Source organism: Phoenix dactylifera, chromosome 3 (genome assembly GCF_051530095.1).
Source record: "Phoenix dactylifera cultivar Ajwa chromosome 3, Ajwa_hap1_PhDact_Kaust_v1.1, whole genome shotgun sequence".
Classification (NCBI taxonomy): Eukaryota; Viridiplantae; Streptophyta; class Magnoliopsida; order Arecales; family Arecaceae; genus Phoenix; species Phoenix dactylifera.
This window is the reverse complement of record NC_143192.1, coordinates 53,522,335-53,546,197: the sequence shown is the minus strand read 5'-3', so window position 1 is coordinate 53,546,197 and position 23,863 is coordinate 53,522,335. Positions and strand designations below refer to the sequence as shown.

Sequence of the window (23,863 nt, the reverse complement as noted above, 5' to 3'; positions counted from 1 at the left end):
CTCGACGATATCTTACGGATGGTGAGAGACTGTGGTGCCTTTCAAATAGTGTATATACATAAAAAGGCGAATAGGGCTCCCAATTGAGTCACCTTTTATGCAACACAGCATTCCGAAGGAATTCTGTAGACTGGCCAAGATACCCTTCCTCCACAATTCTATCAGGTTGTTACTCTTGATTCTATTGATTGTACCTATATTAGAATAGGGTGAGCAGCTGTTGTATAAAAAAAAAAAACCCTACTGCTTTTATTTGTTCGCGAACAATGGAGCGCACTGTAATAGGAGATGGTACGGATTCTTATTTTTATGTTGGTATGAAAAATTAAGTCGACATCTCTTTTTATTGGGCATACATTCTTTCTATCTCACTATCGCTTAGAGTACAGTCATCTTACGGAAATAAAAATATGATATGATAATTTGCTTTATGGTAACAGACAGGGTATGCAAGGCAAACAGTGATTTTTTTTATATATATATATGAAAGGAGCAAGGCCCCCTATCTAATAGATGGTTTTGAACCTCTAATTAAATCAAGAATTTTATGACTAGTTATATATTTTAGAATTTTTTTGCATAAATGCTCTTCTAAAAATTCAAATTTGCATGAATACCTTCTTAAAAATTATATTTATTTTTGTACCTTCATCAAACACTGTTTTTGCACAAATGCCCCCAATATAATGGTTCTTCTAACACCGTTAATAAAAACCATATTTATTTTAATTAAAAATAAAATAAAATTTTGAAATTACTTTTTTGTCTTCTATTATGATTGCCTTATAAATGTTTCTTTTTGCACATCTATTCATTAAAAATATTTTAGTTATATTAATTTAAAACCGTTAATTTTTTAACGGCGTTAGATGGTGTGGGTACATATGCAAAAATAAGGATAAAAAAGGGGCAAAATAGCAAAACAAGTATTTTACGAGGGTATACATGCAAATATCACTTTTGGAAGAGTATTCATAAAAAAATCGATATTTAAGAGAGTATTCATGCAAAAAAACCACTATATTTTATAATGTATTGATACTCATGCCCTACTCTGCTCCTCTCCCGGATGGTGGAAAAAAAAAAGAAAGAGAATTTGACTAAGTGCGTGTATTCATCTAGGAAATATATGCTTGAAAAAACTATGCAGATTTTAATCATACAATTTTAGCCGTGTTAGTATTGATTTTTAGAACTATATTTCACTAGAGACATAAATTCCGGCATGTGGCTGCATTAGACATCAGGAGGTCACCATTTAATTTGGTTCCAAGAACAAAATTTTTATGCAAGCTCGCTATCAATATAAGCTCTCGTTAGTTTTTTCCCATTTGCAGCAAGGCAACTTCTAAAATTAATCACTACATTGGCTAAACTTCTATGGTTCCAATGGTCATGCCACCATATGCCTCCTACTTAATTGGGAGTGGATATGAGCTTATTTATTGTATAGCATGTGAATGGTATACACTTGCATGTAATGAAATGGCTTAAATTAATTTTAGAAGTGTGCTTTCTATGATATGCTTTGGTTTCCTCATTTATAGGCTGCAGGAGGCTCCGTTTGGAAGAGCTAGTGGAAGTAGAGTTTTCTGAAGTAGAGTTTTTATAAAAAAGTTATTTGTCTGCATTTCTAAAGTGTTGTGTCACTTTAACATGTATTTGGTAAACAAACTAAGAAAATACTTTTGGTATGACAAAATGATCATAAAGGACATTGCATAGTATTATACAACAGAGCATTATAAAATATAATATGTATTAATACATAGATATATAATATAGTATAATATTACTGTAATGTAATATAATATTGTATACTATAACATAATAATTTAATATAATATTAAATTATTTAGCATAACATATCAATACATTATAATATAATATTATATTATATTATATTTATAATATAATATAATAATAAAGATATATTATAATTATTAGCATAAATTAATTTTTCATAATATAACAAATTTTCTAGTTAGGTGTTAAAATTGGTTAAACAATTATTAAAGGGACATTTTGTGTAATTGTTATATTTTATCATAGATATTTTGGTCAAAAAACAGCTTTTCGACTTGGGCCTAAAAGTGTTTTTCTGGAAAGCTAAAACAGCTTTCTGAAATTTTTACCAAACACTTCTATTTCATTTAAAAGTGCTCTTGGAAGATCAGAAAGTGCTTTTTGGCCATCCAAAAATTCCTCCAAACGAGGCCTTGATAATATTAATAGAAATTTTTTTAAGGTGGGCTGCATAAATTGCAAGATAGGTCACACCAAGATCAATGTTGGGTACGTGACAAATCTATGCACATTGAGAAAACGTGTGCATCATGTAGATTTAGCAGATATTTTCAACTTTGCATACGACATTAAGTAGGCGTGTATTTGTGCCGTGCACCTAACAACTATTGTATTTTAATGGCAAGTGTTGACATACATACTTAAGATATGCTAAACTACACAAAGTTACAGTTAGAGTAGACAATTGAAGCTCTTTTTTTTCTAGACCATTTTGTATCATTTAAATAGTAAGCAGTGTATGTCAAATACAATATAAAGTGTGTGGTCTAGAAGAACGTGTGTTTTAAATCATCGCGGACAAGCATGTTGCATTGAGCTACAACTACAAAGATTTCTTTTGGTCTCAAATTATATGTAGCACACATGATTGTAGATCGCGCGTAATGCATTGGGACAGATAAATGTTTGTATTTATGTATATTAAGTTTAGGATGGCTTTATTAGTTATTAGTTATTACAAAACTTTTGAAATACATCCTGTGAGGATCCGTGCGGGCGTGTATTTAGTCTCACATCGGTTATTCGCTGGATAAATCTTGGGTACTTATAAAGGATCAAGGAACTCAAATAATACTTTCCGGCTAGCTATTTTAGGTAAGGTCTTAGGTTGTTATGCATCCTAGCTTAAAGAGGTGAGATAAATAAGCAAGGAAATATCAAAAGAGAGAAAGAACTACGCAGAGACATGTTGCGGCAATCTATTAAACTCAAGATTGATGAAAATTATAAGATGTGTTTGTGTTGCGGAGGAGAAGTGGTGAGATGTAGAAAGGTAGGGGGAAAGAATCAAGGATTGAGAATTTTTTTTTTTTTTAGAAGAAAAGGAAAAGAAAGAGAAGTTGGTTGTTAGAAGCAACAAAAAGCCATGCGACATTTAGCCTTGCAATAGAAATTAATGGAAATATGCTAAGAAATATTCGAGGAGGGCAAATATGGACAGGGAGATACATGCTGTGTCACTCTTCTTTTAGCTCAGAAATGAATAGAATGATGAAGGTTAGAGCAAGAAATGTGTCCTAGTGTAGAAGAAAAGGGGTGAGGTAAAGATTGTATAACTATACATAGTGTGAAAGGAAGTAAAACATCAAATTCGAGAGCTAAAGAAATATTGATGGGGTTAATGCAACTAGAAGCAATATGGTCTAGATCAAATTAATGATATCCAGGATAAAACCATAGTATTGCTAAACTAGGATTTAAGTATGTTAGATGAAAATATTGTGATGCTAAAAACCTGGTGAAAATACAACCTTGACCTTTTATGTAATGGAGCAAACTTCAATGTAGCTTAAGCTAATTTTTCAACTAAAAAATAGTTTGAACAGGAAACAAATAACTATTATTTAAACCACCATGGAAAAATGCAAACAAGGCATCCCAAAATACATGCATGTATGTATAAATATACAATACTTGCACATACGCATATATGAGACGAGGAGACTTAGAAATAACATCATAGATCTTGGCTGGTCTTAGACATGCCCTTCTTTAATATTTTAAATTATAATAGCTAGAGTCTAGAAAATTTTCGTTAGCAAATAGCTCAAAACGACAACGAAGCAAAATATATGAGAAAGAAATCTAATAAAGTACAAAAGGTACAGTTACTTTACGGTTTTCAATATGGGTTTGCAATCACTTGAAACCTAGGAAAACTTAAATACAATGGAAGAAATAACAATTAATTAAAAAAGAAAACTCTATGCCTAACTGTCGGCGCCAACATTGACTATCTTTCTTAATATTAAAACAATGTATATTGTTTCCTGTAGAAGTTTTTGATTTTCTTTTTTCTTTTATCTCTTTTTTTTTGTTTTGAGGAAAAGGTGATTGTGGTTGTCGACCATTTCCTCAAGCTTAGTGTAACGTTAGAAGAGAAGTTTTTGGCATTCTAACATAAAAACAAAGTGGACTTTTCCTCCGCCTAAGCAACCCATTGCTTGAATAAACTATATATATTCCCTCGATTCATATGACCAAGAGAAAGGGTTTCCAATGAAACAATTCATTCATTAGCATTGACAGACGTTGGATTGGAATTTTGAAGTGTCTGCTTAGCAGTCTAGATTGATTTAGAGGGGTGAAGAAACAATTTTCAGAATACCAGTTGTTCTCGTGATAGAAAAATCACCGTGGGTATGGAATGATTTCGAATCTTCTTCTTCCCCTTCTTCTTTTTTTTTTTTTTTTTTTAGAAAAGACAAAGAGAGAGGGTGAGGAGGACCTCACCCGCATAGCAACATCCACTGGGCCTCTTTTCCACTGAAGAGTGTTCGTTAAGGACAGACAAGTTTTACTCATATCTCCTCCACCCGCGGAGGAGCCCCACCAACGTGGCAGCCCCTTCCACGTGCGAGTATATCACACCAGCACTATCTAAGTACCGGCAGATCAGATGGCGACTCCACCGGATAAACCAGACGGGGGGCATCCGGTCCCCGTATTTAATCGACGCCCGCGCATTTCGAACCTGGACCACTATGGTGGAATTTTAGCCCCTGGCAGACAAGTTTTACTCATACCCTCCCCATCCGCGGAGGAGCCCTACCAACGTGGCAGCTCCTTCTACGTGTGAATACGTTATACCAGTACGATTTAAGTACCGACAGACTAGATGACGACTCTACCAAATAAACCAGACGGAGGGCATCCGATCTCCGCATTTAATCGATGCCCGTGCGTTTCGAATCTGGGTCACTCTGGTGGAAACTTAGCCTCATTCTAACCGCGCTACCATCTCGGTGGTTGAATGATTTCGAATCTTTCAAATGATTGGCGAAAAATCCTAAATATGGTATAATACTTTTTTACCACCACCCCAACCTCAACAGCTATGCACCCATACTTATACATACATACATACATACGTGCAGATCAGTCCCTTCCACCTATATTTGCCATAATATACTTCCACGAGCTCGGCGCGACGCGGACAATTCTCGCAGTCAACCAGTTCCATCAGATGCTTGTTGTGACACGGCAAGTTACCACGACTCAACAAAGAGATCCATTTAGAAATTTGGGATCTCTCCTATACCACTACTACTACTACTACTATTACTATCATCATATGCACTTAATTTCTGTTTTCAAAACAAAGTATGCAACCAAGAAGTTTTTCATTAGAAGTTCGATACTTCTTCAGTTGATTGCACCACCAACCATCCTAATTGCGTCAAACTTAAGCTGTTTGACATTGCAGAATAGAGAAGGCTGGAAAGTTCTTGATCTGCGAAAAGAGCCAAAGCAGCTGGTCCGTCCCCTGAGCATCCGGGCCTAACCTTATCCACCAAACGCTGACGCGGCAGTCACGTGCTAATGAGCAAGTTGTAATCTGTTTTTTTTTCTTTCCGCACCGTCACAGAGACGGGAGATGGCGACAAGAGAGGGAGCGGGTGGGCAATTAATTCGCCTCCCGTCACGCTTTTGAAAGAAGGAGAGAGCCAGACAAAAGAGAAAGGCAAGAAGGTTCCCCATCTAAAGCCGCCGACCACCACGTGTCCGACCCAGGTCTCGTGGGTGGCCGATGGCGGTTGGCCCTTTTTCCCTCCTTCCACAAATCCCCACTCCCCTCCTTCACATCACCGAAAAAGCCCAAGACTGTATATAAAGAGGGAGAGGCCGAGGGAGAGGGGAAAAGGAGAAGGAAAAAGAGGTCACAAGGGGATCACAGGAGTCGCACCGGTTGCAGCTTTGTTTGTTTTCTTTTTTCGTTTGGTATCGATCTCTGCGACCGCTACCGCTGCGCAATAAATAGAGTTGGGGAGGGAGCGGGGAGATGGCGAGTTGGTTGGGGAGGAAGAAGAGCGGGGAGAAGGGGAAGAAGGGAGGTGAGGAGGAGGAGAAGAAGGTGGTGCTGGATGGGACGGAGATAAGGGAGTTGGTGGAGAACGAAGACGCCTTTACTAGCTTCGTCGAGCACAAGTTCCAGGAGCTGGACGTCAACCACGACGGTAAGCTCGACGTCAAGGAGCTCCAGCCCGCCGTCGCTGACATCGGCGCCGCCCTTGGCCTCCCGGCCCAGGGCACCTCGACGGACTCCGACCACATCTACTCTGAGGTACCCTACTCCACCACCGCATCTACTTGATAAGCAAGTCAAGATGTTCATGAACAATTTGTGACATTCGATAGTATTAAATAATTCGTGAATAATTTGATCGTTTTCCAATTGAATTTTGTGGAAAATTTGAGATTTTTTTTCAACTAACCCAGAAAATATTGCTGTTGTGTCTTTGCCTGTCACCAGGATAAGTAAATTATGAGTACGCCTCTCTGTTCTTCACTTTCTACCTATAAGTATACAACCTGGGTTAGGATTATGTTAAACTTTTAGGTAGATTGGTCTATGGCACAACCATACACCACAATGATTACCTTATGCCAAGTTTGTTTGCCATCCATAATGGTGACTTAATGTTATATGAAATATACTGATACAAGGTTAAGATGGATGCTGAAATGATCTATCTGATCCTTGGCTCAAGAAATTATTTTGTGATGTTTTTTTTTCTTTTGATTGAACATCTATTGGGAACTTTCTTTGATGGTAAAAATATGAAGTTGTTCTGTGACATGCCATGGTATAGGACTATATGAGTAGCCACCATATGAGAAATTGGTCAACAAATACTTTTCATCGGACAGAATATCGAGAAACAATATCAAGAAATAAGTGATAAATGCGTGGAATGAAAGCACGATAACAATTTGGTAACATCTTTGGTTGCAGTATTCTTTTTTTTTTGTTTCCATAAAAATCTGTTGACTTTTTTAAACAAAAGTTGATGTAAATTTAATAGTTCATTAATCTTACATGCATTGGTGTTATATTGAAATACAGGAGAGAGTTGAATTGAGACCTGCGACTGGAATGGATTATTTTCTAACTAATACAGTTATTGGTTAGTTTCTCATGCAAAAGTGCAGATTAAAAATTTGCAATGAGCATTTTGAGGTTCACTTCGTAACATGCACTGCTAAGAAGTTTGAAGCTCGGTGTATTTAAGAGTGTGGTAGGATTACTATGTATGAGTGTTGGTCTCTGTCAAGGTCAACAACTTTAGACTTCCTTAAGCTGCTTTAATTGAATTAACTGCAAACTTCTTGGGGTTTTGGAACATCGCATTACATGATAATAGAATCACTACGGTCATTTGCTGCAAACAGTAGCGATTATTCAGAAGGCTTTCTAGATACCATGCCATTGCTGCAGATATGTTGGGGGTGTCAATATATGGCTTATACAGCACCTGCAACAGTGCCTAATTGGGCTAATGAGGCCTGGGGGATTTGAAATTATAAATCTATACTGTTATATAATGGAAATGCCCCCATGGCATCATACATCCAATGCGGACATTCCGTTGTCTCATGCAGAGTCTCATGTGACTGAAAAAGGGGAAGGGAAGCTGTTGGGAAAAGCCAAAGATTGAGACGAGGTGCTGCTGTCTCATGTGCATGGCATGTGCTGAGTAGTAGTTTTCTTTAATGACAACATTCGGCTTCTTGTCACTGCCTGCAAACAGGCGAGTTATTAATATCTATAGTAAGGAAACTAGCTTGTAAGAGGGCCATGGTTTGAGGCAGTGACAGTCATTTGTGAACTCCTAATTTTCCAGTTAATCTCTGTCATCTGGTGAGTCTTGACATGTCTTCTAATTACCAGATAGCAATGATTTAACCCACATTTTTGCTGGCCTACAAAGAGGACAGAAACCATCTGCTGCAAGTTGTTTCCTTTTAATTGGTTCAGTGTCTCACATTGTGAAAGTCGTAATGAAAGCATGAATTAACTGTGAGCCTTAAAAATCATTTTAAGAAAATTATTCTGTGGATCAATTTTGATTTGCATTTCAGAAATGAAACTAAGCGCCTAGCTAGCACCATAACAATCAGATCATTTCCAAGGAAATATTTTTAAAGAATGTCTTTAATGAATGGAGTATCTGTCAGCATGAGAGGAAACCTCCATCAGCTTATTTTATCAGCACCAGACCTATTGTAGGATAAATACAAGATTCTCTTAACCATATGGTTGAGATGATGAAGCAGTGCTCTTCCAATCACCAGCAAATAGCACCATTCAGTCAGTACTGACTATGCTGACTTAAGATGGTGATCGCCTTGGAATTTTTCTTTAAAATGGTTTCTTATATCTCTGAGTCTACATTGTCTGCTATTTGCAATTTAGCTTGATGGAGAATGAGTGAAAATGCATTTTACTTATATATTTTATACATTTACATGCCCAAATAATTATGTTCCTGCACTGTTGTCTGAAGGTTTTGAATGAATTCACACATGGAAAGCAAGAACAAGTGAGCAAGTCCGAGTTTAAGGAGGTACTTTCTGATATTTTGTTGGGCATGGCAGCTGGGCTAAAAAGGGACCCAATCGTCATCTTGAGGATTGATGGGGAAGACTTGAAGGAGTTTGTCGAGAGCCCAAAATTTGAACCAGACGCACTTGCCATATTCTCAGAGATGGAGTCAGCAAATGAGTCTCTCCGCAAGTGCTTGACAGTGGGTCTTCAACAACTCACAGTTGAGCATGGCATGCCACCAGCTTCTGACTCTTGGGTAACTGAGAGGAGTTGATTTTAAATCTTACATGCTATCATGTCTGCAATATACTATGACGACGTTTTTTTATATTCATACTTTTCCCTCAATTTTATCAAGGTCTGCTAAGCACATACAGTCAGTTTATGTGTAGCATCTAAGACTGCATATCCTGGTAGTGGAGCATGTGCTCATGCTGAAATCTACTAGTGAGCTACAAATCCATACAAATTAGAAGTTCCTAACATGATTCTACAATTTTTTATTTCTATAACGAGCCATGTCGATTTATTCTTATAGGTCATAAGTAACATCGTGGAACCTGCTTTACAATCACTTTCTACCGATCGGCTCGAACAACATGCTTCTCAAGAGATCTTCTTTGAAGAATTTAAAAAGCTTTTGTGCAGCCTCATCCAATGCCTTCAAGAGCACCCTGTCATTGTTGCCCATAGTGAAAACACCTTTGATGGAAGTGGCATCAAGATACTATTATCAAACAAATTTGAATTGGATAAGGTTGGTTTTAATATCAACATCATGTGCTTAATTGTTTAATAATTAAATTTGTCTTTAAAATATTTTCCATGCTTTTGCAATAGAAGTGGTTACAGAGATGTGCTTGTTTGGTATTTCCAAGATGTTGGTTGGCTTGTTTGGATGCTTACATGTATGGGCCAAACTCGAGTAGGGGTCTAGAGGAGGGGCATAAAAAAAGTGATGCAACTGCAGATGCAGGGATTGCATAATCCAAAGAACATAGGAATGGTAGTAATCACCTTTTAAAAGGTCTCCAACATCCTTATCTTTTTTTTTTTCTTCAAGTCAGGCCTCCCCTGATTGCACATTTGGGAGATATCCATGGACACAGCATGCAGCATTAAAAAAGGCCCTAAAGACAATTTTCTGCTATTTTGTAAATTTTAGTTCCTTAAGGAAATGTGGGTTTTCAAATGCTTTTTCAAGGAATTGTGCTATCTTGCATGAAATTTTTTATATATGGAGTTATGGACACAATAGACAAGCTATTGTTTAGTTTATCCCTTTAGTGAAGGTGAAACCATGGAACTGCTAAGAACATATAAAATAGACATTAATTGTGATCAATGTTGCAGCTGGGTGCCTTCTAGTCATATACAAGGGACTCACAGGCCAATAGCTTGTTTAGTATAATGTAGGCTAGGTATTCTTGTGATTACTCTAACCTTATCGGTATTGACCAAATATTAGTACAGCTCCTCATAGGTATAATTTGTTTGAAATTTTGGAAAAAGGTTTTCCAAAGCGTACATTCCATAATAACTTCATTTGTAATTTTTTCCTTTGTGTCCATAATAACTTCATTTGTAATTTTTTCCCATCACATGCTTTAATTGATGGAAAGCACCATCTCAGATTTGATTTGTTTCTGTAGGATCTAAAACCAAGAAGACCAAACCTGACAAAGGTTGTGCCTGAGTTTTCTGAGTCATACAAGTACTCCCTCTCACTCTTTTAACCAAGGAGGGAAGTGGAGAGCAGACCTTAGCGCAAACTAGGTGTCACCAACTCCTGTCCTCGGCCTTATTATGTGCTTAGGGAAAATGGTTTGTGGTCGTCCTACATGATGACAATCTCCATGATAGATACCTTCTTGCTTAACAATTCATTCCACTATATGCACACACCATTAAATTCCTAGAGATGATCAAATACAAAATTACATGGAACCTTGATTACTGCAAGTAGTATAGTCTTCCACCTTTTTTTTATTGCCCCTTTGGGGTTTCTTTCTGCCTATTAGTATATAAGTGGCTGGCTAGCCTTATGGATCTAAAGCTAGAGCTATTAGCACTGGACTATCCGGACACTATTGCCTACGCTAGCTTGTGGGGGAGCGGGGAGTCTGGTTTTATGATTTTCTATCTAATGATATTATTCCCAGATGATAGTTAATCTATAGATGAATGTTGTGTTAAAACTTGCTAGTTTTTTTTTTTTTTTTCTTTGTTGGGGGGGGGGGGTCTGGTTTCATGATTTTCCATCTAATCACATTATTCCCAAATGATAGTTAATCTATAGATGAATGTTGTGTTAAAACTTGCTAGAACACATTTACAGATAGATCTTATTTTAGATAACTAGCTCTCGTTCATGATATAATAATGGTCACCTCATAATATCCATAGTGCAATACCTGAACTTTGGTTTGGCTTTAGTTTGACATTATTTACACCACAAAGAAGTAGTGCCATTAGGTCTAAGGACTCATGGATCAAACAGCAATGGTGAGTCAAATACTTCATGCATGAACAATAAAATTTGAAGAAGCAGACTAAAACATGAAATTACAAATCCAAGTGCAAGGCTAAATTTTCATTTTCTGATGATTGAAGAGATGAAAGAAAGAAACTGGATTGACCATGTATTACAACTGATCGACCTTCTTGAAAACTACTAAATAATTTTATATGTATGTGACTAACAAACTTTCCACAGCATTTCTTGACAGAAGTAGAAGCAATCATCTCTCAACTTTTTCCTGTCCTGGAATACTAATTTTCTTGAAAGGAAAAAAAAAATCAGGTATTCACTAAACATTACATTGTGGGTCATTTCAGTTGTTGGATTCGGTGTGGAGAGACCTACCGAAGGATCAGCATCAGAAAACATCAAAGGACTATCTTCGGGTTGCACTAGATAGGATGGCTTCCTCTGCAGATTTACCTCCTTTTGGTGCTGTTGGTCAGGTAATCTACATGCTTAAGTAGTTTCAAATTAGTTCTCCTGTATACGATTTGTTGGGCGCTTGAGAACATGCATGGAGAAATTCTTAAAAACAGCTGAAAAAGCTATCCGTTCTAGCCTACTATATTGAAGACTAGCAAAAACAGACTCCAAAGAAGTTCAACTGAGCAAACTAGCTATAGCCTAGAGATTGCACCTCTCATCCATTTGGCAGGAGGTCTTAGGTTTCAAACCATGAGCTGTTTCCCAAGTGTTTGACTCAGATTATTCTAATTTGCGATACTCCTACTGTTAGAAAAAAGAAGTTAAATTGAAGTTCATAGTTGGTGAAAAATGCACAAATAAGTGCACATATATTTTTAGAGCCGGACCACACACTTTAGTAACTCCCATAAAAGGAGTTTACGATTTTAAAATCAACCAGAGTCCATTCAAACTGAAGATCCAAATCACCAAACATGATCTAATCACAATAAATGTCTAGAAACCAAAATTCATATATTTTGCTGCTCTCTAACTTATGCATCAAGTCAGTATAAAAATGAACGATATCAATTGTATTGGTGTGGTAAAATACATACCATGTTGTTCATTTCTCAAAATTATATTTTTATGGATGGTAATGGTAAAAAAAAAATCTATGATGACTTTTTCTTTCAATCCTTTAAAGCTGAAAACAGTTATTTCCATATGGCAACAACTGGATATCCAATTCTTGTTCAGGATGCTTGCAAAAGTTATTAATTATACCCACATTCCAGCTGGGATATATTTGAGCTACTTGGCGGTCTCCCTTTCTTATATGTATCAAGTTATGCTCGAAGGTCATCTATGTGTGTGTATCTTTTAACATGTATGGATTCCTCTCTTTAGAAGAAACATCCCTCCAGGTTTTATTTATAGACTTGTTAGAAAATTTACAATTATCCAGTGTTAGATTTTTCTTTTGTTTCAAGAAAATCAAGTGCTGACCATCTCTTTAGAATTCCTATATATTTCTTTTATAATTTTTTCTTCAAACTAATGCGCCCATTCTATCTGCATTTGTTCTTCCAAAGTGATCCGTTCTCAGGGCATTTTCTAAATATATGACATCCTTGGATACTTGATAGTAATTCCTTAATGTTCACACGCAGTTGAAAGGACAAATGGCTTAACAAGTGCATCAATCTGTTGACTCTACCATTTTGTGGTTATAACATTCTGATTACTGTTTCAGGTTGATGCTATTGTGAATGACTCATTGAAGATGGTAAATGCAGACGATGGGAAGATTGTGGATGAAGCCGAGTTTAAGAAAACGTTAACCGAGATTCTTGGGAGCCTTATGTTGCAATTGGAGGGCAACCCTATATCTGTTTCATCTAACTCAGTGGTTCATGAGCCTTTAGAGTCTTCATCTACCCTCTTGACTGCATCATCATTGTCGGCTTCACCAAGTGAGGGTGATTAGCCTAGTTCAATATTATAAGAATCACAGCTATCACATCAAGAGACCTTCATAGATATATTGTGATCTAATTTCCTTAATGTTAATGGGGTTTGTTGATAATATGCTGTATTTTCCTCTCTAGTTCGCCCTCATCCTTTTTCCCACCAGTTTTTTTGTGGCAGAAGGATATAATCAGTACTCAAAAAGTTCGCAAAAGATAATAAAAAATGAACCTTAGGCCCAACCCAATTTTATTGAGCGAGGTTTGTTAACTTTTGAGAGAGCTTGGAAGGGCTATCATTGAACTTTATTGTGCTGTGCCAAGTTATCCTAAAGGAATAGAATTTTAAGTTCATGACACCTAGCTATCTCTTTCTTTCATTTAGGATAACTCATAAATTTTGTTTTTGGAATCACCCAAAAATTTTAACACTAGTATGTTGTTTGTAGCCTGAGTATAGGTATGTGTGTGTGTGTATATATATATATATATGTATGTATGATTCATGTATTGCTCATTTCACTATGTAAATCCCTGGGCGTTAAGAGTGAAAGGACTAATTTTGTCGCGCAAATATTCAAATTAAGAACCTTGAAGAAAAGAATGTAATCTTAAGCTATGCAGATAGATGATATGAAATAAAGATGCAAATTTAAGAGGTTAGTGGATTTAAAAATACTTCAGTCAATATAGGGATGCTTTGGTGATCCGGTCTTAAAACTATCTTGCCAATCTGAGCAGTTACAGAAAATTTATGAGAAAAAGTACAGCTGATACATGTAATGGCCTTTAATGCCACAGATGAGGGATGCAGAGTGGCACTATAATTGTCACCAAGTGTGAGTATTTTATATTTTATGAATTGAATTGGCATAGTGATTTGTATTAAAAGGCTCGACTTGCTAATGCTTTTGTGAGTTGCGTATTCTAGTATTATTGTCATTACTTTCCTCACCAGGATAAAGTGGTACGGGATATGATATCCACTTTGTCAATAAGCTTCTGAAAATCATGTTTCTTCATGAAACTGAGGCTGCAAGTTTTGTGATAAGCTTATCCTTCGTGTTTTTGGCTATCCTTTATAATTGTGTTTTGCACTATTCTGGGCAGTACTCATAGAGCTGGAAAGCCGTTTTGGCAAAGAAAAATAATAATAAAAAAAAAAAAAACTGGGCAGCCACGTTGCTGGAATAAGTGGAAAAACTATGGGTTAAAACTGTATGGAAAGAAGCTCCTCCTGTACCCAGTTCCCATGGGATAAACACGTTGCATGGCCGTAGCAACGTGACCCATCCATCTCAAAGGCCAATCAAATCCTGTCGGGATCCAAGAATAAGAACTAGACTAGTACACCTGTGGGCCATTCTTCTGAAGATTCTGTCGGCGTGGACCACCTCGAAATCATTGTATATATCCCTCTTAAATCAATAAACGCTGGGTGGGCACCACCTCCCATTTACGCCCAAAAAATAACGAAGTATGAAAAGAATGGCATTGGACCTATTCAAACTAGGGTAGGAATGGAATCGGGCCAGACATAAATGATTCAGATTATATATAGGTCGGACTAAAAAATTATAAATCTAAATCCGATCTATTTATTAAATAAGTCAGAAATTACAATCTGAACTTGTCATGTTTAATAAACATGTAATCTGATCCGAGTCGTTTAACTTATTTAATAAACAGGTAACTGGCCTGTTTGTCCAACCCGATCCGATCTGTTTAATCTGTTTACCCACCAACCCAATCCGTTTAACCTATTTAATAAACAGGAAACCATGGAAGATCTAAGCAAGATGCAATCTTTATTCACGAGCATGCTCGAGATCCGCGACAGGAGGAGTTCAGATCTCGGATCCGAGCAAGAACAGGAAGGAGAGCAGCAGATCAGGTAAGAATAAAAAGAAGAATACCTTCGGGGATGAAGAGGAGGGGCTGGGAGGAGCAATCGTAGATGCAAGGGGAGCAGGCGGAGGAGTGGCTGAGGGCTTCGACGAGGTGCCAGAATAGAGGGCGTCCGACTATGTATCCGGCGAGTCCCAGCCCCATCAACAAGAGGACGACCCTCATTTGGTGACTCTTAGATCAACATAAAGAAAGAAACCATGGAAGATCTAATCGTTGAAAAAACCATAAGATATTTCACTCCAAACCAAACACCCAAAAAGAAAAAAAATCTTAGTAGGGTTTAATCAATGATGGAAAATATGGGGGAAATGGTAAACTGGGAGTTGATCGATACCGAGGAAATCGAAATCGCATCGAAGCTGTCTTCGATCCCTCCAGCCTCCGTCGCATATGAGAGGGGGAGGAGAAGGAGAAAAGAACAGCGAGGCTAAGCAACGAACAAAGAAGATGAGAGATCCCAAGAGGTTGAGCTTGGCTTTCTGAAAACAATGAAGAGAGGAATGCTGAGTCGAGAAAACTAGACGACATAAATGCTTGACGTCTCCTCTCTTCTTCTTCGTCGATGCCTTCGCTCTCTCTCTCTCTTTCTCTTCCCTCTTGGCTCCTAAAAGCCCAGACGGAGGCGAAAAAGGAGTCTAGAGATAGAGTTGGGGATACTTAAAGCGATGGTGAGCCGGACTAAAGGATGAGGTTGTGTCAGTGATCGAATGGCTGTGATTAATAAACGGGCTAAACGGATCAGACATCTAAAATATGTATTCGATCCAATTAACAAACAAGTTAAACGGGTCAACCTGTTTACGATCTAAACCTATTAGACCAAACCCAAACCTGTTTATGGTGGGTCGAATACGGGTCGAGTTGGCAGGCCGGATCATATTTTTCATCCCTAATTCAAATTGTTTGATATAATGTATATAATTGCAATTGTTATTTTTATTTGTACCCTTTTGCTAGATAAAATGTTATTTTTTTTTATTTTTTTAATTTTTTGCATCAATTTTCTCTCTGAAACTAATTATATGGCTTGAAATAATAATGTTTTTTAATCAAGTGAACAAAGATTACAAAATAATTATGTTATTTTTATTTTGTATTATTTATCATTATGACAGCTATTATTACAGTGACTATTCATTATTGCTTTTCCCACCTGAGTATCTAAGCTTGTCCTGTTGACATTGAGGTTGTTGTAGTTGTGTTAGCTTTTGATGGGCGCGAAGTATGGTTGGACCTTTGCCACCCGCTTTAGGTCGAGGTTGTGGACTCACTTTTCTATGAATGTAGGCGTGTAGGTTGGGAGTATTTGAAGGTTTAGCTCCCTGGTTGTCTGAACCATAGGTCGTAGATTTGTAGGTCGGAGTTGCAAGCTATGTCGCTTGTTGGTGAGACCTTGTGATATTTTGAGGTTATTGTAATCGCTTTTAAGTTGGTGGGTCATATCCACTATATTGTAGCTCTAAGGTTGGCTTCTCACCCAGGGTCTCCATTCTCAACTTGAAGAGCTAAGATTGCTAGGAGTTCAGATCGTTTGATCTTTTGTCGGTTAAGTTCTTTGGATAACTAGCACCTGGATGAGTAGGCTGGGAGTGCTTCCTCCTATCCACACCTAATTTTTATTAGATTTTTTTCATCGGCTCTTAGCCGGTAGAATGAAGGTCTCAGTTGCTTCTGGGTTGTCTCTTTAGCCTCTTAGGCTTGCAGGTAGGTGGCCTCTTGGGAGACACGTTCGACATATGGTGCTCAAGTGCAGCATCGTCAATGGTCTTTGCGATATGCGTCCGACATTTGTTACCCATGGTTGCTGGTCTGTGAGATTCGTCCGACCAGTGGGACTTGCGATTGGTGGTCTTTGAGTGACTCATCTGACTAGTTGCTCTTCTATATTTGGCCCTATAGTTGTCGCTCCAGCCTAGCCTGAGCTTAGACTTTTTTGCATGGAGCCACCTACATCTGGATAGATCCAAGGCTTGAGTTCTTGAGAGGCTGTGAGATGTGAAAGCTAGATCTTGTGCATTCGAAACTATTCAAAATGGTTATATTATAAATAATCAATTCCCACATGGTGTACGTGTATATACCTATTTGAAGCTTGTGGCACTCTGCACCCTGCTTGGCTTGCCATTACCTTGTTATCCATGCTTGGATTTCAATCACAAGCCATCGAGCTCGGTATATTTTGCAATTTTGCATACTAATGGAGACAGTTGATGCGTTGAATTTATCCAAAGTAGTAAAAATAGATAGAGTGGTATCAAATTCATTCGTAATTGCAAATATATAATGCCGGACCGAAGAAATAGAGACGAAAAACTAATTATAAAGGTAGAATTAAGGCAAATAGAGGCCAAAAAGAGAAAGAGCATATCTAAAGATGTAGAAAACTTTGTACCAAAAAAAAAAAAAAAAAAAATATAGGGACCGGTTTGAACCAGTCCAAAATCGGTTAAAAAATGGATGAATCGAGTGGTCAATGGAGTCTGACTGATTCGAACTGGTCTGATCAATGTAGCTGACCTATGCTGATGTGGCATGATAGATGACATACTGTTGATGTGGCCAACATGGTCAATGATGTGCCCGCTAACATGGCAAGGGTGTGTGGCGGTTAACTTGGCATCAATGAAGACATGTGCGCTGACATGGTGAGTGATATGGCATCAACATGACTGATATTTTGATGATGTGGCTGTGGCTGTGGCTGATGCGGCACTGATTGGGTCCTTAAGTTAATTGGATTCGAGTAGGATCCTTGTCACAGATCCATTTGGAATAAACCGATCCAATCCATTCTCCTCCTTCCCCGTGAGCTCTCGGTGCAAGCCCTAATCGTGGAGATGGCGCTGAACCCCTCAGCAGAGAGAGGCGGCCAGCGGCGGAGGCTTCTCGACGATGAAGGCAACGGCTGCTCATGGTGCTGCAGGTAGAGGACGTCCGGAGGCTGTCGTTGCTCGCGGTAGAGCCGGCGGTGGGAAGTGGTAGACGGAGATCGGAACCACGACTCTTGGCGGCGGATCTTGGCGGGCTCGGGACTTCGGCCCGGTCGAGCCAGGTTGGTGAAGAATCGTTGGCGACAGGAAGGTGTAAAAACGATGAGGCGGCCAAAAAAGTGATGTGGGCTGTGATCAACTGCGAACCGAGGAAATATCTGGGGGTACACCGGCGCCGGCCCAGTCGTGAGGGAGCGATAAGGCTCCGCTGGGGCTCCGGTGAAGAGCAAAGGGCCAGTAGTGGCCGGAATGGCGATGATGGCGAGCACGATGCCCTTGAAGATAAGGAAATGGTGATCGCAACGATGGTGGTGCGCCGGTGAAGGATGAGGCCGCGGTGGTTGCGGCGCCAATGGGTCCCTCCAGTGCGACGCATGCATGGTTGCATACGTCCTGTGCGCATGAGACTAGCGTCATGGGCGGCACGGAAGGGCAACCTTTAGTAGGGACCGGCATCACCGTCTCCTAAGGACGCGCGTTCCATGTGGAAAGAAGGCTCTGCTCAGGAGTGGTCGTGGAAGAGAAGCTAGCTGCGGAGGTTCTCGCGGATGCGTCGATGGTGAACTCGTTGCCGAAGATGCTCAGATTCGGCAAAGAAAGGAAGTGGGATACAGCGTGAGAGAGACGAGAGTATCGTGTCTTGCATACATGGGTCTTGCGCCCTTTTTATAAATAAAGACTATTTCTTAATTTTTCTTATTTAAATTAGTCTGAGAATAAGAGTGCTATTAAAATTGACCTTCTGCTAGGCGTAGATCAAATTTAAGCCACATCAAACTGTAGGAGTAGGAGGAATAACATCGTTCTTTGGGCGTTGAGAGAGGGAGAGAGTAGTGCAATGTGGAGAGAGAATTCTCCCTTCTCTTTTCTCTTCCCTGCCCTTCGTTTCCTCCCATACCTGCAGAATTCGTATGATAAGAAAGCGCAATCCATGGGCTCAGGGCGCAATGTCAGAACTACTTCAATTCTATTCCGTTTTGATAAATTAGTGGACTAAAATATTATACAAATCGCAGTCGGCATGCCATAAATAATCTATTCTGTGGAGGCGAGTTCTTTCTAATGGCAGCGCCCATCCGTCCATTTGCCTGTAGCGTGGGATTCATTTAATTGTTAGGCCAGAAGAGCGTCACATGCCATGTAATGGCTCCTTCCATTTCACCTAAGAGCTTCTACCCCAGTTTTCTCAAGATCAATTTCAATGGTTGCGTCGTGCAGGGCGGCGTGAAGGGAGGTGCAGGCTTTGTGATGAGGGGCCTAGACTCTAGGGTGATTACTGCCGGAGGTTTCCAGTTGTTTGACATATCGGTGCCTGGGGCAGAGTTGAGAGCGGTTTGGTCTAAACTGTGTTATGTGCGACATACTTTGCAGGCCAGGATGGTTCTCTTGGAGAGCGACTCAGCGACGATCATTGGAAAGACTCTACAAGCTTCGGAGGAGGAGGGGGTCGATGACTACCACCCGTTGTTGAGAGATATCCGGGATATGGTTCGTGATGGGTTGGCGATTCAGCCTAAGCATGTTTTTCGGAAGGCCAATGGAGCTGCAAATTGAGTGGCTTTTTTTATAGCCCATCACTCGGATGTACATCTATGGGTGGGCGAGGTGGAGTTGTCTAGTACTCTCTGATATGTATTGCTTTTTGACTTTTTTGACTGTATCCGTATACGTTTGGTATGATACTTCCTTTTCAGAAAAAAAAAAAGAAAAAAAAAAAAGAAGAAAAGCATAGGAGCTTCAAGGCTAGTTTTGGCATATTAGCCTAAGATTTGAGAAAATATTAATGAAATTTGTATGGAAAGATTTAGAAAAACTCAGAATGACATAACCTAAATAAAAGTTCCTGCCAAATCAGGATCCATGTTGCCAACCTCAAATGGTGCGGAAAAGGTTACATATGGTTATGGCTACATGCCCCTCTTTTTATACGTGTGTTCCCCACCCCCCCCCCCCCCATTCTCTGGTGGCTGCTGAGGCCATGAAACACCAGAGCATAAGTGTGGATGGGAGCAAGAGCGATCCACTGAAGTCTAGGCAGTCCAGCGCGAAGTGGATCCCCACAAATGAGCAGGCAAGGATACTGAGGGACCTTTACCACAACCATGGAGTGAGGTCACCTAATGTTGAACAAATCCAGAAAATTTCAAGCAGGCTGAGGCAGTATGGCAAAATTGAAGGCAAGAATGTGTTCTACTGGTTCTCGAACTACAAGGCCAGGGAGAGGCGGAAAAGGAGGCTCTCCGTGGACTTCCCCTCCTCCTCCTCCTCCTCCAACACCACCACTACTCCAGGTGCATGCAGTACCATAAATCCCAATTTAGCTCTCCCTTCAACTCTCAGCACTGATGCTCCTTTTCATCTGCTGGCCATGGCCGTGTGTTGGTTCTGTGATGTAGGGGCTGATGCTACTTGCGCTTCACCTGGACTTCATGCCGTTGGGCAAATGGGGAGCTGCGAGTGCCCTGGTTCTGTGCTTACGGAGAAGAGCTACAAGGTATATCTTTATCGCAAGTTTTTGTATGTCGTGATATACTATGAATATGCGACTATCTTAAGGGTGAAAAGAGCTGCTACTGTTTCCGGTTCTCCCTCCCTGGAAGTGTGTCTGCGACTCTCTTAAGGGTTAACACTTTTTTCTGTTCTGATGTATATTCTTTAAACGTACGGTCCTCTTGGAGCGCATATAAACTTCTCTAATGCATTCCTTGATAATATTCAGGGGGCTAATGTACTATCGATTTTTTTTTTTTCTGAGAAAAATATAGCAAAGGGTCCAGGAATTCCTAAATAGATTCTAGGAGCAGTTGCATGTCTCGATGTGACGATATATTAAACCAGGAAAAGCAGTCATAAAAGATCGCATTCGGAAAGAAGAAAAGAGTCTCTCATATGACTTATATTCCTGTCCTTTTTTTCTTTAAATTGCTGAGACAGGGTTACTTCATGAGCCGCGGAGGAGGAGAAGCAGTTTTGGAGCGCAACAGGGGGTGGGCGACGGGACTAGAGCCGCCGGCAATGTCCCACTATACCAGAGTCCAGAAGGCAAAAACAACTCATGCCGAGACTAGAACACTGCCCCTCTTTCCCATCCATACACCAGAACAAGAGAAAGTAGAGGAGGAGGAACACCAGGAAGGAAAGCAAAGAGAAGAAGGCGGCGTTCGTTCCTCCGTAGCAGGAACGCCCCAACAACCCAAACCCATCGGACGCATTCCTGCCTTCAATTTAGATGATGGCCGGCAACGGCAAGAAGACCATTGCTGTCTGGAACTCACTCTTGATTCCTACCGCCATGTTCCCCTGAGATCGACGTGATCTCATGCACAAAGTGGCAGCAGCTTGCTTAGTCGCACTTTCTAATTCAACTCTACGGTTAGGCTGCACTTGATTCCTTCCCACGCAAAAAAAATGCAATCCGTATCCCCAGTGGACGCAGAGCTAAATTTCCTTTTTTTTTTTTTTTTGACTTCTTATGCTGAGATGGCCTGGCTTTGAATTGATCATCTGTACCGCTGAACGGGCACAACTTTGAATTGATCATGAGTACCGCTGAATGGGTACATCGATATAATTTCTCGGACTCAGCAAACCCAGCTTCTGCTGCAATGCCGCTGCCGCTGCAACTGTTTACAGTACCCTCGGCGATGTCGACACCTCTGGAACACACAGTCCAGATATCCCGGCCACAAGTGGTACTGCATTAAAGAGAACAGGGGTTTAGTGGGAGCCACGACAGCTGGGAGAAGGAGATAGATATCCTTCTTCTATAAATATCCTCTCATAAATATTCTCTTGATCCTTCAACAACGGGGGTGGCCATTTTGGCTTCCCTTTCATTAAAAAAAAAAGGAGAGAAGGTGGGGACCGCCGGCCACGGGGGGGAAGCCCTCCGCACTGGAATTTCGTACTGCAGCGTGACGGGTGATAAACTTCTAGGCTTCTCTTTCACCATGAATTCTTCCAACTCGGAAGGCCCGAACGAAAGAGAGCTCAGGGCCCTCGGATGGGAACATGCCAAGGAGTTAAGACAAGTCAGAGCCTTTAATACAAGCATTTATCTCATCGGGCTCTTATTGTCAATATCTCATTCATATGCCCCCAGGTCGAACCAGAGTAAAAACAGGTAACAGACAAAAGGATGGGACCCACGCGGGGGAGGAGGTCAAACTAGCCGGGCTTGGATCCAGCTAGACTTGTTCCCTCCATTAATTCACCTTCTCTAATCAATTAGGATAATCTTGTGTCCTGATGAGAATTTGGAAACCAAGCATCTCTCAGTTTTACGCATTATTTCAGATCGGGGAACAAGCACAACAGGACTTCAAACAGGTAATCTTGTGTCCTGATGAGAATTTGGAAACCAAGCATCTCTCAGTTTTACGCATTATTTCAGATCGGGGAACAAGCACAACAGGCCTTCAAACAGGTACTGGCAGTATCGTACTATCATCTATTTCCACCTTCAGTTTGTGAGGTTCTGCCTGCCGTTCAAGTTTAAGATGTATGAATCTTCCAGCTCCAATGCTCATTATGAAATTAAGTAGCCTTAAGCAAACAAGGGAAGCATCCACTCTACCCTTCAGAAAACCAATTTTTTTCTCTAGTGAGGATTGGGTCCCCAGTGTGCAAATTCCCTTGCACTATATTTTGATCAACTAGCTTTCGATCGATCTTCAGAACACAAAAAATCCAGTCTTGGTTTCTCCAAATTACTCACAGATTTTTCTAACTTCGTTTAAGATGTGATCCTGTAAACTTACCCATCAGGGATAACAACCATTCATCTCTGGTTTTGTTTGACTACTTATAGTGATACCATTCAAGTGCGCATTCAAATTTTCCTGTCAACTCTCTTGTAAGTAGCTTAACTAGACCATGATGATTGAAGAAAATGCGTGTCTAATTAACACTGGAGATTTGATGGAATCAGCAAGCACAAGCAACAATCTTTGATGTAAATGTTTCAGCTGGGCCCATCTATAAAATTTCTACAAAATAAATCTTAGATTTGTTGTTTTCGTTACTAACTGGCAATAGAGCAATTCTAGAAACCTTGTCCAAGAAGCAGCACATTGGTGTCTTGCAGTCCACAGAAATGAAATATATGATACTCGTATGATCGCCTACCGTGCACCAGCATGGTTGGTGGTATTTATTGCAAGTACCAAATACATCCTATAATTATCAAGGACTGTTATACTACATATAATATAAAACATAAATGCATCCCATTGGGGTCAGACAGGGAACTCCCTGCAAGAAAATAAACTAGGAGAGTTCTACCCCTCGGGTCTGTGTTGTCATGATGGGTTTGTTCCCTTAAGCTGCTTGCGTTTCCTGATTGCCAGGAAAAAAAACAAAGCCTTAGGATTAAAGCTGTCAATCATTTCCATTGCAAGCTTCGTTACGGCAAATTCTAATTCCACTTAAAATGTAACCACTAAATCCACTCATCTACGTCAGTGGATGAGTACGTGAAGGAAGAACCTGCAACAGCATTTGAAACAACGAGCAATATTCATTTCAGGCATCCATAACGCAGACAAAGTTTAGCTTGTATCCAAAATATGGAGACAAAACTTTCTGACACGTAGCACAAACAATTCTGTGTCTTTATACTGCGAACCAAAATGCTCGATCAAACATAGATTTGGCAGGAGCTTAGGGCTAACATTGTTTCTGGATACTGTGACGTAACTCTGGGTTAGTCGGCCACTTCTGGCCATCTTGCAGTTTCAGATAGGCGTTGGAGTTATGAATCTGAGCTTGGTCAGTCTTGACTTTTGACCACTAACATGGCAATTTTTGCCGGAAGACCAAGTGCTGTGTGCCCTATATTGGCCATGAAACCGTTGGCTTCTAATCATCATAACAGAAATGGAGGGGGTGAAAAAGGAGTAGAATGAACAAGAAACATGACCTGCAGCAT

General features: G+C 39.8%; 2 protein-coding genes across 3 annotated transcripts; both read left to right on the top strand.

The window, feature by feature from the left end:
- The first annotated feature begins 5,823 nt into the window (after nt 1-5,823).
- On the top strand, nt 5,824-13,152 carry LOC103719885 (Calcium-binding EF-hand family protein). The gene is made up of 5 exons (XM_008809359.6): nt 5,824-6,370; nt 8,595-8,891; nt 9,174-9,392; nt 11,474-11,602; nt 12,820-13,152. The coding sequence occupies exons 1-5, from the start codon at nt 6,089-6,091 to the stop codon at nt 13,051-13,053; spliced, it is 1,161 nt and encodes a 386-aa protein (XP_008807581.1). The 5' UTR covers nt 5,824-6,088; the 3' UTR covers nt 13,054-13,152.
- A 153-nt stretch (nt 13,153-13,305) lies between these two features.
- Nucleotides 13,306-23,044, top strand: LOC103719906 (protein WUSCHEL-like). Of its 2 annotated transcripts, XM_089929815.1 has the most exons (3): nt 13,306-20,225; nt 20,331-20,428; nt 20,869-23,044. In XM_089929815.1, the coding sequence occupies exons 1-3, from the start codon at nt 19,811-19,813 to the stop codon at nt 21,247-21,249; spliced, it is 894 nt and encodes a 297-aa protein (XP_089785941.1). In that variant the 5' UTR covers nt 13,306-19,810; the 3' UTR covers nt 21,250-23,044. The 2 variants fall into 2 exon arrangements, with proteins under 2 accessions (XP_089785941.1, XP_089785940.1); XM_089929814.1 differs by having other exon boundaries at nt 13,306-20,428.
- The last annotated feature ends 819 nt before the right edge of the window (nt 23,045-23,863 follow it).

Bases quoted from the DNA above. Each gene is read 5' to 3' on its own strand.
- LOC103719885 (XM_008809359.6), top strand. From the start codon at position 6,089: ATGGCGAGTTGGTTGGGGAGGAAGAAGAGCGGGGAGAAGGGGAAGAAG. The intron at 9,393-11,473 runs GTTGGTTTTAAT...GGGTCATTTCAG, and splicing joins ACAAATTTGAATTGGATAAG to TTGTTGGATTCGGTGTGGAG. The intron at 11,603-12,819 runs GTAATCTACATG...TTACTGTTTCAG, and splicing joins CTTTTGGTGCTGTTGGTCAG to GTTGATGCTATTGTGAATGA.
- LOC103719906 (XM_089929814.1), top strand. From the start codon at position 19,811: ATGGTGCGGAAAAGGTTACATATGGTTATGGCTACATGCCCCTCTTTT. The intron at 20,429-20,868 runs GTATATCTTTAT...TTGCTGAGACAG, and splicing joins TTACGGAGAAGAGCTACAAG to GGTTACTTCATGAGCCGCGG.